Source organism: Amblyomma mixtum, chromosome 6 (genome assembly GCF_055824585.1).
Source record: "Amblyomma mixtum isolate Tamu chromosome 6, ASM5582458v1, whole genome shotgun sequence".
In the NCBI taxonomy this organism is placed as follows: Eukaryota; Metazoa; Arthropoda; class Arachnida; order Ixodida; family Ixodidae; genus Amblyomma; species Amblyomma mixtum.
Window position 1 is genome coordinate 118,994,374 of NC_143017.1, and position 15,036 is coordinate 119,009,409.

Genomic DNA, 15,036 nt, shown 5'->3' on the forward strand with positions numbered 1-15,036 from the left:
TTAACCTGCGATATTACTCATTCGGGCTTGGATTTAGTGTTAAGGCTTAATGGTTTTTTTTTAAAACAATGTTGCAATACTAGAGTAGAGACAGTTGGTATTGAATTTTGAAAGCAATAACGCTAACAGACGATGGATGGTGGAAGAAAAAGATAACACAAGCGTTTTAGTTCCCTAATAGCTATTTGTACTTGAAAAAGCCTGCTCATCAGCTTATCCTCAGTATTTAGTAATGATGCTGCTTATCGTACGCCCCGTAAGAATAAGCCCAAGGTCTTAAGAAAGATTAACACCAGCGTTTTGCGATTGAATGGTTTGAACATATTTCTAAATAAGGTAGGGTAAGACGAAAGGCAAGAATTAGACTCAATATATGTTTCAACACCTGCATTTGTGCGTGAACATCTACTCCCTAAATTGCTTCCGAAATACCCGAAGTATCCTCATATCTGGCTGTAGTGACAATAAGTTTCAATGGTGTCATATCAGTGTGCATAGAGAAACCCTACAGACGCCGAGGTATGGCAAACGCATAAAGGCTCTTAGTGAAGCAGTCTAAAAGCGAAGCAGCCGCTTTAATCGCTACCCACCTGGAGTGGCGCGACAGAGTGCAAGGAATCCGGCAGTACCCTGCTCATGTACCGTGCATCCAACGCTGCTTCGGGTTCCATCTTTTCATGCATCAATGGTGACGCTGATTCCGTGTCAGGATCATCTGCTTAGGTAAAATTTCCACAGTTCAAGACAGCAAATGAACATATGCGTGACAATATGGCACGTACGAGGGTGAAATAAATCACATTGCTTGCACTGCCTGGCAGAATAGAAAATGCAGGAGACTCTAGCAAGTATGGCCGTTTATATAAAGCGGTAGCCAGCCGGAACACCCCTTTGGTTAACATCCCTGCCTTCCCTCTTCCTCTTATATCTCTCTCTCGTACTGCGAAGTGTACTGCATAGCTCTTCGTCTGCTGTATTATTTTACACTGCTCCGTGTGTCGGTTGTCGTTTCGAAAAAGCCCAGTTGGCCACTTAAAATGTAACAACGCAATGCAATATTTCAAAGCACGTGAAGAAGAACCAGGGTCAGTTTAGCGCAGTGATTTATTAGTGTGAGTGTGTCTAACCTCTTTACCACCTGAACGAAATTATTGCCAATTTTCCTCTCACGGCTTAAATATGCTGCAGGCTTGAAAACAGAAACATCAGCTACAGAGGAGGAAACGAAAAAAAAAGCAATTTTTTATGAACTCGCTCTGGCTGTAAGCTATCAGTCAGAGAAATTGGTTGTATTCGATAATGATGATGGCGATGACAATTGATTTGTACGGCGCCGTGGCAGCTTTTGCCAAAGAGCGGAATGGCACAAGGTAGTCTTCATTACAAAGATGGGGTCAAAGACCCACTTCCCAAGCATTTCACCCTAACTAAACCGAGCACCAGACCAGGAGAAAGCTTGTACCTATTGTATGAGCTGTGGCTACCCGGCGGTACTGGGGATCGAACCACGCAGCTCCCGCATGCGAGGCAGTTGTATTCAATTGCGCAATCATTTATTCAAGCTGCTAAATCTGCCAGAGTACGTTCACGTGAGTGACAAAGGCATAGTGTTGGTGCAGTGTGTTTCAAGCAAAACATTAATTGCAGTTAGCACCACCTTAACGAGGATATTCTAGCGGATTCCTGGTTACAAGTCTACTTCATTTCGACGGATTCTCCTAGGTAGAGGACACAGCGACGTTCCCGATCGTTTCGCTGATCACTTTTTCTATCGCCTAAACAGGCTAGCCGTCCTTATGCGTCATGATGGTAGAACGACGTACATACAGGGTGTTCAAAGTTAGACTTTACTGATTTAAAAAAAAAAGCGAAACGCCGTACGCTAGTGCCGCTTTTGTTCCTAGGTAATGTGGCCAGGCGTACACTAATTGGGGTAATAATTGGGGTAATATAACATTCTCGTTCTGAAGAAAAAACTGGCCTGCTTTCCAGTGGCGTTTACTTTGGTGCCTAGTGAACGCCCACAAGCTTGCACGCACATACACATGCATGCATGCGGAAAAAAAAAATCATGTCGAAATGTGCTGTGGCACTCGCCTGACATGCAGTACTTGGTTGTGATGAGATCTGGTGACAAGCAAACGATGCCACTGGAAGCACAATCGCGGAAAGTCTCCTCTTGAGAGCATCTGCGCAAGCGAAGCGGGAACTGTGGCAATATTCACTTCTACGTGCTTGCCTTGAACAGAAAACTGGATTATATTTTGTGTGACATCAACCCAAATACGAAATGCAAAAACTAAGCAGCCAACTTCTTTCTTAACACGCCTTGCGTTAAAAGAGAGTGATTTGAGCCCCGCTCATATATATTGGTGCTCAATACAGTGATGTCCTGGATTGTGTGCCACTAGTTCCGTATGCTTTTAAACTAAATAGTGGCATGTTAAAAGGGTAGAGGGCGAAGGCTTCAAAACTTTCCAGTTGGCACTCTTGAATAAGAAAACGGGTCGAGGCGGAAGGAAAGCGGTAACAACTATGCAGTCGCTGATAATTAAAAGCAAAAATAAACGCTCTGTTTGTTGGATCTTGTTCCAAACTCCACGCTCTTTAGTGTTAAGCTATACTTCAATCTTGTCGCTAATCCTTCCTTCTGATTGAGAAGTACTCCAATCGTCCGAGTGGCTTTCATCCTCACACTTCTGTCGGCGCTCTTCTGACAGCTGTTCATTCTTTCGTCGTTTTCACTGTGCGCATGCGCATATGCAGCCACACATAGAAAGCATTAGATTTAATGAAAATAAAAACCCGGCGCTAAAATCACCGAATTTAGAAAATATACACGCTTGCCTTGAGGAGCATGCTACTTACTTTTTCAGCTTGACTATTCCTTTAGAACCTGGACAGAAAGAAAGATATAAAGGCATGTAGGCACTGTAGCAGACGTTAATCACTGATAATAAGTACGTGTATATGTGATAAACAAAAAAAAAATGGCAGCAGCGGCTTCAAATACACCCAGAACTCTACCAATACAGCTGGATTCTGCTAACTCCACCAGAACTGTTGCGGTGCTTACAGGGCATTTCGCGTAACTTGAATCAAGGATTAAAAAGAAACATAGGAAACCGCCGCTAGGTAAAACCAACGATCGACACATTGTTTGCCGTCATATGGAGCTCCTAGGATTATTTTGTTATATTTCGCTCAATTACCAAAATAACTAATATGAATTACGCAAAAAATTTTAATGCTCACTTTAGGGACAAGTGCGTTTTGGTAATTTGTAGAGGGGGTTTGGAAATAAGAGATCGGGTTTTGTGGAAACGTACCTCTTGCATGTTCCTTTTTTTTTCGGCAATTAAAAAAACCCCACGAAATATGAAAGAAAAAATACCATGTGACTGCTCTCACGCCATACCACACTGTCGCACTCTCAATCGCGTTTTGAACGAATGAAACGTGCTTGGTGGCGCGATGACCACGCCCAAGTAAGCGGCCATCTCTCAGTTTGACGGACTGCACAAGGATACAAGGATTCGTGTTCTTTTTTTGTTGTGTTTTGTACACGTGTCCCCCCCGCGCTGCAAGTCATGTATACGGGGGGTTCAGGCTGTTTCAAGTGGAAGTTGTTTCCACTTTTTGCCTGAACCAACCCTCATCAATTTGTGATGAAAATAAAAACGTTTGATTGATTGATTGATTGATTGATTGATTGAGGCTACCTAAATGCTTCCTCTAACTACCCGACTTCACTGCTTTTCCTTCAATTTTTGTTTTATCTGCCTGATGGCTCAGTGAAAGCTCTATTTGAATTTTGGCTGTCGCTGGCCAGCCCACCACTTATCGCAAATGACAAATGACGGAGCGCGCTTTCCATGTTCCGGCAGAATCTGCTGACGCGCCTTCAAAACTGCTTACAGCGGCGTCGGCCGCTCACTTCGGGACGGTGAGCGCGCACACTTAGTTCATTAAAGACGCGCTTAACGGCGCTACAGTACGGTAGCTCAAGAGTGCGATTACGTGTTTTTTTTTTAAAATAATTCGCGGGCTTTCTTTAAGTTCTGGAAGAAAAGGACCACGTAGGAGATACGTTGGTAGAAAAAAGCGGATTTGTTGCTTCTTAACCTCCTCTACTTGCTATTGAAACGCAGTTGATCTTAAAGTCAACATTAAAAATTTTCAGCACAATAAGTTTAGCTAATTAACTTATTAAGCGGAATGAGCACCAGATGATGGCAAACAATGTATCGTTAGCTTCACCCAGTTGGGTTCACCCAGTTGCGTTCACCCAGTTGGGTTCACCCAGGTATTAAATCTCGCAGTGTTTCGCGGACGCCTGCACACAACTCGCAATAAAAAGTGCGCTATAAAGGAAATATGGCGCGAGCACATCCATTTGAACAACGTGGCCCACGCCCACCTTTTCGCTTGCGGCTGTGTTTTCGGTGCTTTGTCATAATGAGGCAAACGATCGCGCAGGTGAGGGCGACCACCACCGTGATGAGAAAGGCCAGAAGGTTTCTGGCGAGCCTCGCCGTGCTGGTGTCTGCGCATAAATAACGCCAAACTCGTTAGATCACACGATAATAAACTCACTGGATGTTACAAAAGGTTGAGCATGTGCTACTGAGGCTCCAATCCATTGCACAGAGGACTCCAATCCATTTATTGTTCTATGGAAAAGAATACCTGGCTCTATCTGGATATTTTGACGTCTGTTCGGCAGAAGAAAAAAAAGAAAACATTTATGTAAGAGAAAATTGAATTTAAAAGTTTCCCCGCCACTCGATTCAAACTCTTGACGTCTGCATCGCAGTGAACTGGTTGACGCCGTTCTGAAGAGTTATTTTGAAGAGCGCCCGCGCCCGTCCTGTGTTTCTGTGCTTCTGCTGTGTTCTGTGCCGTCTTTTTGCTCTGCCCGCTAATGTTTCAAGTATGAACCAGCTAGCCCAAGCTCAAATTTTTGTTTTGAAGAGATTGGCAGTGTAGCGGGATCCGCGCGAAATGTCCGGGGTCGACATCAATCCTGGCGGTGAGGTAACTTTTGTCGATGTGGGTACATGAACGAGCCATTTATTACACATGTGGAGTTGTCTGCTTCTAGGATACGGCGCGCAAGCCTCTTTACGCAATTAAGTCGTGGGGCTGACAACCCCCTCCCCACACCGATAAATAAAAAAAGGAGGGAAGTTTGGACCTCCTTATTGTTTGTAGCGTTTTATTGTACCACTTATTAAGCATGGCCATAGATAGGGGCGGATATAACGCCACTTAAACTACATTGGTTTACCGCTTTGCGATTTTTACTAGGTCTTCATAAGCCTTTCAATAAACTTAGCTCAGATTAGAAAAGAGCTAGACAAAAGGAAAAAGGACGGGATTGTTATTGGCCACTAGGCAAGAAAAAAGGAGAAAAAAAAAAAACTAGCTGCGTTTCGAGGATGTTCTGCACACGGTACTCGTTTTTCATGCTAAGGATGCTAAGGTTTTCTACGCCCTTATAAAGCCTCGGGGAGCTACATTTATAAGATAATTTCGGGTACTAAGGGACTTAAAAGAAGTACTCGCTGCATGCTCTGGCTTTCAGGCCACACAAGCAAGCGTAGCCTGGAAGACCGATACCGTGGAGAAACACATTTTTTCACCTTTCTTTGTATAGAAGCTGAAAGACCAAGCGTCTGGCTTCAAACTGGAAAGTAATCACTTTTATTAAATTCTGCAGGCAACAGATATTCATCAGAGATGTACTAAGGTGCTAAGGGTTGGCTCCATCGACGCGAAACATTAAAACAAACCAAAGGATGATAGAGGCGCTCACCCGAGGCGGCTGAGCCTTGTGTGTCGAGCAGATGTCGTGGATCTTCCGGGAAACGCACTTCAGTGGTGCCGCTACGTCCTTGCGAGTTGGCGGCGTAAACACACACTAAGAGGGGACCCATTTGCGAAATACCAGCAAATACAAATTGGGGCCACCGCGTGTCGCTCGCATTGCGCCGTAGCGGAAGTGGCAGGGTTGATGAAGCGGGTCCTGCGTGATACAGCTCGGCGAAGTAGGTCACAGGCAGTCCGCCGGTGGCGCCAGGCAGGCACCTGACCACGACGTCATCCTGGCCTTGCCGCGTTACTGTGCAGTTGTGTGGACTGCCAGGCGGAGCTGAAAGAAAAAAAAAATCGAAAAAAAAATGTGTTAACATGTGAGGAAAGATCAGACTATATTAGCGTTGCTCCCACATATGCAGCAGCACACAGTAAATCCCCTGGAAGAGACCTGGCTGCGGAAAAGGAGGATCTAAAGCTAGAAATTCTAAGCAGCTGCTGATGAAACATCACGGAGCCATAAGATCACTCCTTCATGCGCTTAGTGGCGTCTAAAGCGGCAATGCCGAAACTGTTTCGCGAACGCACACCAGGACCACACGTACCGGGCTCTACGATGCGGAACACGCAGGGCTCCCGTTGCATTCCCACGCTGTTGGATGCCCAGCAGAGCAGCAAGCCGTACTCCAGCTCCCTGCTGGCTACAGCTCGAGCGAGTGCCCGGTTGCCGTTCACAGCCAGGCTGTCGATGCGTCCCACTCGCCTCGTGGTATTGACCAGCCATTCGAAGTGCAGTGCATCGTCGGGGTTGGCACGCACCTCGCATACGACCCGGAGCTCAGGCGCAGCTGCGTATTCTTCGGTCCCGCCCTCGGCGCACTCCGGCCTGTCTGTGCGGGGATGAGACCAAAGAGGGTTGACGCTTTGGCGAAAGCAGACTCCCAAGAGCAAGATTATTAAGCAGCGTTCTCTGGCCTTCAGTTATGCGTGAATTAAGGAAAAAAGTAGAAATCAAGCTGAGCGTGACTGCACTGATATTTCCTGCTCTTCACGCACAACTCGCTTGAAAGCCTTAGGATGTCTTTTCGAAGTGCCCAACGGCCGGTGTCTAGTGCGTAGTTGAGCGTACGCAGGCGGCGGTAGGTAACACATTTTGTTACGTGTGGGCCACGAATAGTAGGCGATGTCATTAGAATATAGGTGATACAGTTATGTCGGGCTGAAGGAGACCAAGAAGGCTGGCCTTCGCCGAGTTAAAAATTATATTTTTAAGGTTGTCAAAAATTGGCAATTATGAGTTATCGGAAGTTGAATTGCTTAAGTTAGGCTGAACGCTGTCAACAAGAAAGGTGCCCAGCTCCAACTCAGATATGCAAAGCTATGATAGCTTCAACAATTGTAGTGATGACCGTTATTTTACTGGCACTGAAAGCAAGGCGGCGAATAAGTATCTTCATGGACAACTAGTTCGAGGGCGTAAATGTATTACCACGAGGGTCAATTATTACCATAAGCCCTACAAGTACTCCATGTGCGTAATAAGCGCCCGATTAGTGGCGATAAGGTCCACATGTTTTTTAACAGGTTGATGGAGTTAAAAGTTGGAAGTGGTCGGTATCCCACTTTGCAGGGAAATGTAACGAGTGGAGTAGAACGTGAGGAAAGTCAACGCAACGTACAGGGTACGAGAACGTACCCCTTTTGCCAAAAGTAACCCAGCAACAGGTTTTTGGTTTTCAACCGTGTAATGAAGTCGTTACGGCACTCCTAAATGCCAAAAGGTGTCAACACGTGAGGAAATGGGCTCACCTTACCTTACAGAGATTCATAGCTTAAGGGCTGCCGTAAGTGCTTCGCTACATGGCTAAGAAACAAACCACCTGTGCCGGGTTAATTTTGGCAAAGACTGTACGTTATGAACTATTTTTCCTACAGTTTCTTCTCGACCTCTGAAACGCCATTTACATTGAACGATCTTGGGAACAGGCTTCTATTTATACATACTGGTACATCGCTGTATGAGCTAAAGTGTACGGTGCCAGCACAGCAAGCTTTATAGATTATCATTGACGGAAAGAATTGTACGCTACCCTGCGGGTATGGAGGGCCGAAGAAAACATGATAAATCAGCTTTCCGAAAGCTCCTGTGTGTGTGCAACTGTTGACGCGTGAAAGCAGGGGCCCCTCAGCGGACAATGGCGCCCATCATGCAAACCGTGAGACATGACCCCAGCACTGCCCAGAGTTGCATTTGGTCTAGCCGGTGCATAAAAGCAGTAAATACAAAGGTATAGCGCTAAAAAAAAATGGTTCCCGCTACCGTCTTCGTTTACCTGTCGGCTTCCGTGTATACCTTTCTCTGAGCCTATATACGTTGTCGTTTCACTCCCTCTTCGTACCAACCGCAGAGCAGTTCTTGCTGTTACCTCCATGCAGGCCAAACGTTCGGTCAGCTGGAACAATGACACCATCGTTCACAGTTCGTCTGTCTACAGCTTTAGTTTACCTTTCTCTAGAGGGCAGAATCAGTGCTTGGGCAGCCACTATATCAGAGCAAATGCGAACACCCAAGATATTAACAGTCAGAGTGCCACCCAGCAGTGGTCTTATCGGTGCTTGTAGTGATTTCAACTTTCCATCGCTTAGTGTGGATCTTTCGGCTAGAACAGATGAAATAACTGGTAAAATCTTCCACGGATCGATAAAACTGCATGAACGCAATTACCGTATTCGTCAAATTCATCATCATCACCAGCCTAACTACGCTTACTTAATGAAAAAGTCCTCTCCCATATATCTCCTATTAACCCTGCCTCTTGCCATCGCTGCACCTTATCCCCGCAAACTTACGATTCTCATCCGTCTACCTTACTTTATTCCGCCCCCTGCTACGCTTGCCTTCAGGGGCGTATCCAGGGGGGGATGTCTCAGCCCCCCCCCCCTTCCGCCCCCCGAAATTTTTTCGAACACTCACCGACCCCAGCATGTCCCAAGTACAAAGGGCAAAACGCTTGCCTAGAACACGTTCTGGGCGTGTTTCAGGCTCAACACGGGATATCCAGCGATAACATGTGGTTACTCATAGGATTTAACCGTAATTTTTTGCCTCCCTGGTCACAGCGGCTTTAGGAGCTGTGGGACACACAGTTCGGTCGTTCTAGGCATGTGTTTTGCCCTCTGTACTTACATATCGCGACTTCTGCTATCATAGTTTTGTTCTTGCCTGGATTGTCTGTCTTTACGTGTGTAAAGTTTACTATCTGTGATTGCGCAAGATGTTTATTTGCCTTGTTTGACGCATTATACAGAGTGACTTTTGCTTAGATACGTAGATTTAATGGAGAAATACGTGTATTTAAATATCTTCTTGCAAGGTTCTGTGTATACATAAAGTGACTTTGTTTCCAGTGGCACTTCTTTGTACTTCATCAAGTTGTGTCTTCGCATTTCTGATACTCCATTTTATCTTCTCACTTCTAATCTATACTTTGCAGAACTCCTCGCTTATACATGTGCTCGCTGTTGCGACTAAACTGCTGGTGCAATTACTCGCAATACATGACCGGTGACAGCTGCTGCTGGGCAGTATACTGGAACGAAGGACAGCGTCAGTGAGATTTTTCCCTGGCTGTTGCATGTGTTCAAAAATGTACAGGTTCTTGAACGACAAAGATTAATTAAAATATTTCTCCTCTACTTGCTCATTTTATGGCCTTGTTTATCAGCGGCATGCACTGCTTTGCTGGTTTCGGACTGATATAGTTCTAGACTTCGTGTGATATTTATTAAATACACGAAAACATGGAAGAATTAGTATCAGTTATGTCAGCCATGATTTTTAAGACATACGAATACATTGTTTTATTTAATAAAATACATATCTCACTTACCTAGACAGTGCGTAGCGTTATCTAATATACAATGGCATTGTCGATATGGCAATGCAGGTATTATTCTTGCGTTTGATCCCTCCACAAATTCTATGAGGAGTCCGCACTGCAACATGAGCCCCCTCGAATAAAATTTCTTGCTACGCCACTGCTTGCCTTCACTTGGAATTCAGCCCGTTGCCTTTTAAAACCATCGGATATCTTGCCTTCAGATTACGCAGCCTGTCCATGCCAATTTCTTTGTCATGATTTCGACTATGATGTCATTAACTCACGCTTGCTCCATGATCCACTCCACTCTCTTCCCGTCTGTTAACGTCACACCTATCACCTCCCTTTCCTTAGCTCACTGCACTCTCCTCAATTTATGTTGAACCTTTTGTTAGCCTCCGCGTTTATGCGTCATAGATGAGTAGCGGTAAGATACAGCTGTTATATACTTTTTTCTTGAGGGGTATTAATAAACCACCGTCCATGATTTGGACACAATATTACGAGCACGATATGCGCAACAATATTTAATAGCACCTGCATAGAAGAACACTTGGTTTTACTTATTCATTAGAGGAAAGCTCCATTTACCTCAGCTGTTACGTGAGAAAGCATGCGACTACCTACAAAGGACGGACAAGTGGAGTTGGTTGCTGAAGCCTTCGCCGTGCTCATTGGAGGCCAAGCATTCGTACAGGCCTTCGTGCACCCTTGTCACGTGACCCAGGTCCACAACTGCACCCCGCCACGGCAGTAGCTGACCGTCGTGGCGCCACCAGACATCGGTGACTCCAGGGTTGGCCTTCCAGTCGCAGCGCAGGGTGACATTGTCGCCGACGTGTGGCCGCAAGTTTGCTGTGATCAGCGACACCTGGGGTGCGTCTGCGGCCCAGCACGGGTAGGGGGAGGGGTTGTTAGAAAAACAAGCCACATTTAGCAAGGTCCACTCATTGCAGTTTTCAGAGCCATAACGATGTTTTTATGTTAGAAACTAATTAGTAAGGGCCAGCTATTTTGGTACCACGAAAGGGCGTTTTGCGCACCAGAAATACTTCGTAAGAACTAAATTTCGGGCAGCGGGCTAGCAAAAAGGCCTATAAAAGTTTGTAAAGATTGCAGACGGCAGAAAGTTTGCAGACGGTCGATTTCATAAACAGATTTTCCTGAACCCATTCCGCTGCAGGGTTGATGACGGAATAATGCGTTAAAATTGAGAGCCGCAGAATACGCAGACCCCCGCCTCATGACTGGCTGCAGGAAAAAGCGGAGCAGAAGTGATCCGCGTATTTCAATATGTCGTAACAGAAGGCTGAGGGGAGCATTACGAGGCACTACATATTGAACAACGACCTCCGCTGACTGAAAAGGTCATGGACAGTGCAATGCCAAGCTTCAGGCTTCAGCTGTTATAGGCTTTCCATGCTCAACCGAAGTCTTTGCTATAATGAAAGCGTCGGTGATGACGAAACCATGATGACTGTGAAATCGAGGTGCTCGCTGTCAACTCAACGCATACGTTGACACGGTGCACGAGGGAGAAAGCGGTGCAAAATTGTTTGTGAAAATGTGAAAAAGTTTATTTTTTTTCGCAGTGCTGTATTGAGCGACGTGATGAGCACAGGATGGAAGCAGACATAACCACATGACATGCACGCCTGTTGGATGCTCTATGTCATTTCACGCTTTGCTCCTGCGGCGTCACTCAGGGCAGCACTATACAGGAAAGAATCAAAAGTGACCGAACTTTATTCTTAGTCTCCACGCTGTCTTGGCATTGGCCTGTAGTCGTCCAGAATAATATAAAAAAAAAACTCGCTCATGTCTGCTACGCCGCGCGAGAAGTTGTACGTCCAGCGATGCACGCGTAAATTGAAATCGGACTCGGACCCCAAGGCATATGCGTTCTTTGTGCCAAAGCCAGCGAGGCTGGCTGTCGTCGCTCTCTGCTCGTGCCATAACATGAGTTTTGGCAACTTCGTGCGTCCGGCTGCCCGAATTCCGCTGGGAATGTTGCTCGAGGGTTTTCAATCTCGGAGCTTGTTTGCAAGCGTCTCGTCGTTGTGCTTTGGTTGGCTAGTATATTGGCTGCGTTTCTCGCTTGCCCCTTGTTTGCCTTTCGTCGCGGTTGGAACATGTACGGCGTTGCCTCAGGATGCCATGTCCTTGAGGCAACCCGGTGCCCTGCTGAAATTCCTGCAGGGAAAATCGAAGCGACGTGGTGCTGTGAAATGAGATCGAGCGTACGCACGGACATAAGTGAGGGAGTGTTTTCGATTAGTTCCGCAGTGTTTCATCATAGCCCTTTACTGACTGGCGTTCAAGCGAAGCACATGCAATGACAGTCGAATGAAACTGAACAAGTTCTGTGCAGCTACGCGTGAGGGCCAGATCTTCTACAAAATAGCTGCTGTGTGTATTATTTGTACGGTGCTTTCAATTAAGCACCGCTTATTTCCTTACAACGTATAAGAATATACAATCACTCGTCCAGCAGTATTTTGTTTTCTGCGCTGGAATTTTAGGATTCTTGTCTGAATGACTTTGTGTACAAACTGTGTTGTCGGTATGTAGGAACTATCAGAAACTTTGCATGTTTTCTGTGTGTTCTGTGTGCTCTAATTCTTCATTGCACCCCCTTCTCTAATATACCGTGCAGTCTTAGTAAAGAGCATGCCGGTTAGCTCCGGCGCGACCGGTGCTCTCGCCGGCAGTGTCTTTGGGAATATGCTTCAAGCCCGTAGCTTACTAGATACGCAGAAAGTTAGCAAGTTGGTGCTTTTTCTTTCAGCCATGGTTTTTATAGACCATGTTCGTTTGATTCGTTACAGGGTGCCACCCACACTGAGCGTCGCATGCTGAAGCGTTAGACCAAAAAGTTGTGCAGGGATCAAAACACCTGCCCAAAATGATGGTCTGCGGAATCATTTTGACAGCTGGACCTCCTGTCTAATTTTTCCACTTTCAATCACATGGACGGCACCTTCATTGCTTGCTTTTTAAGCTCTCACGTGACATTGACATAAAACGATGAAAAAGACAAACGTGACTAAAACCGTGCAGTTCTTCGCTTGGAAGAAAATGAATTCGTAATATGTATGAAAGAAAAAAAAAAGATTTTTGCAGATAAAACCAGTAAACTGGAAAGCCTAGTACGTCGAAACATCGCATCAGTGGTTAGGGGCGAGAAACCCGTCTCCGTGCTTCAGTAGTTATGTAATTTGCAGGATAAGTTAATGGGGCTCTGAAGTACTTTCTAAGGAAAGTAAACTCGCTGCCAGTACGATGTGTTGTCATGAATAGCTTAGTCAAATACAACACTTCTTCACGCAGCAGGGAACCCACAATCGCGCGCGAAATTTTGCGAGCTCTTTCCGGCGACATTTTCAGACTCGTGCCCTCCTCCGCTTAATGCTCCAGCGTATGACGCTTAAGAAATAGGTATTGTCTAGATTCTTTCAGACGTCACGTATCTACCGTGGCCGCGGCCTGTCAGCTTGCGTAGATCCGGCGAGTCAGGAAGCTCCGCCCCTCGGGGAATTCTTGTCTGCGTCGGCAGTGGGGCGGCGGAGAAGTGCCGACCTTTCAATGTGCAAAATGTGACCAGAGGAAAGAGAAAGGTGCGAAGACATTGAAAATAAAATTTTGACTATAGACAACTAAGTTTCTGCAGACCGAAATTGAAACGATTTTTGCTGGGAGATGTTCGTGAAGTGTCTTGCTTTAATATTCCAGGTATACCGCAACTTTATTCAGAGCCCCTACCGGAGTCTCTTTTAAGGGCACGAGGAAAATATTGGCCGCTACGGCTCCATCTTGATGGAGGCGAAATGTGAAAACCGCAGTTGACAGCGAGTTTTGATCCATCTTAACGCAGGTAGCTGAAATTAATTGGGAGGCCTCCACTAAAACGTAGCTGAAAACACATTATTATGAATGAATACCACTTGCACTGTGGGTCAAGTAAAATAGAATCGTTTTCAGCAATTTATATTTTCCTCAACCTATCGCTCGCCACTGTTCTAAGAGGATCGAAAAATTTACTCACTCATAATAGTCGCATTTCAGTGGTGGCAATTTTTTAAAAATAGGCTGCTAAATGCGTTCATAAAGAATATAAAGAGTACAAATAATTAAATGTACAGATAAATTAATGTGATGAAGTGCTGAAATCTTCAGCACTGAAGTGTTGCATTCTTCAACAAGATCTTAACCGAATCCAAACTTGGTGCGAACGTTGGTTAATGTCTCTCAATATTTCCAAAACATGTTTAATCTCATTCCATCGTCGGCAGATGCATACTCCTTCTAAATACACTCTTTTCGGTTCAGAAGTATCGTCCGTCTCTTCCTGTAAGTACCTGGGTATTACTGTAACGCAAAACCTAACATGGTCATCTCATATCACGAACATCGCTAACGAAGCTAATCGTACCCTTGGTTTCATACGGCGCAATCTACGTTTTGCCACCCCATCCATCAAATCATTAGCATACATAACTTTTGTCCGTCCTAAACTAGAATATGCCTCGGCAATATGGGATCCTCACCAGTCTAACCTCTCTTTAACCTTAGAAAAAATACAAAATCGAGCTATCCGTTTCATTTATTCTGACTATTCGTACTACACTAGTGTGTCTGCCTTAAAAACTAAAGGTAACTTACCCAGCCTTGAAACGCGACGAAAAATTTCTCTATTGTGCCTCTTTCATATGTTTTATCATTCATCTTTAGGAGAATCAGTCATATCACCTGCTTATCGCCTCTCAAGCCGTATTAACCACCATAAGGCCGTCTACGCCCCCACCGCAAGAACTACCGCTCATTCCCGATCTTTTTTCGTCACGTCATCCCGGGACTGGAATGGTCTACCACAGGACGCCGTTCATCACATCAACGCCATCCATTTTAAGAACGCCATCAAGACCATTATTGTTTAACTGTCATGCCCATCCCTCATGTAATGCCCCATACCAGGGGCCTTTGAGGTATCAAATAAAAAAAAAATACTTTTGAGGAAATGCAGATTTTTTTTTCTTCAATAAGTGAATCTTTCTCGGCACAGCTTCAAGGTGACATCATCTAGAACGATTTTTCCGCGACTAGCTTGCCATTACTGTGTTAATATTCCTTCCTCCTCATGGCTACACTAATATTTTACGGGCAAAAACCCATTACGTGACACACGCCGCAAATAACTCCTTGAAAGTATTTGTACGGTTTTTAAAATTTGCTTTAAAAAGAGCTTCGCGGTGCTGAAAATGTCACACTGATTTGGAAGTTCTTCCTTCCATAAGTATTGAATAAAGAGGGGTAATTTTCATATTTTAATGCGAATAAA

At 45.2% G+C, this 15,036-nt stretch overlaps 1 protein-coding gene across 1 annotated transcript in view; it reads right to left on the bottom strand.

Annotated features, from left to right (window-relative positions):
* The window catches only part of LOC149340201 (kin of IRRE-like protein 3), a 66,069-nt gene that overhangs the window by 8,696 nt on the left and 42,337 nt on the right, over positions 1-15,036 (bottom strand). The window contains exons 6-12 of the mRNA XM_089550677.1: positions 10,326-10,580; positions 6,423-6,707; positions 5,819-6,154; positions 4,421-4,546; positions 2,869-2,896; positions 2,098-2,189; positions 591-715 (exon numbers count right to left, since the gene is read on the bottom strand). Of these exons, the coding sequence (XP_089406803.1) occupies positions 591-715; positions 2,098-2,189; positions 2,869-2,896; positions 4,421-4,546; positions 5,819-6,154; positions 6,423-6,707; positions 10,326-10,580 (1,247 nt within the window). The remainder of the gene's footprint in view (positions 1-590; positions 716-2,097; positions 2,190-2,868; positions 2,897-4,420; positions 4,547-5,818; positions 6,155-6,422; positions 6,708-10,325; positions 10,581-15,036) is intronic.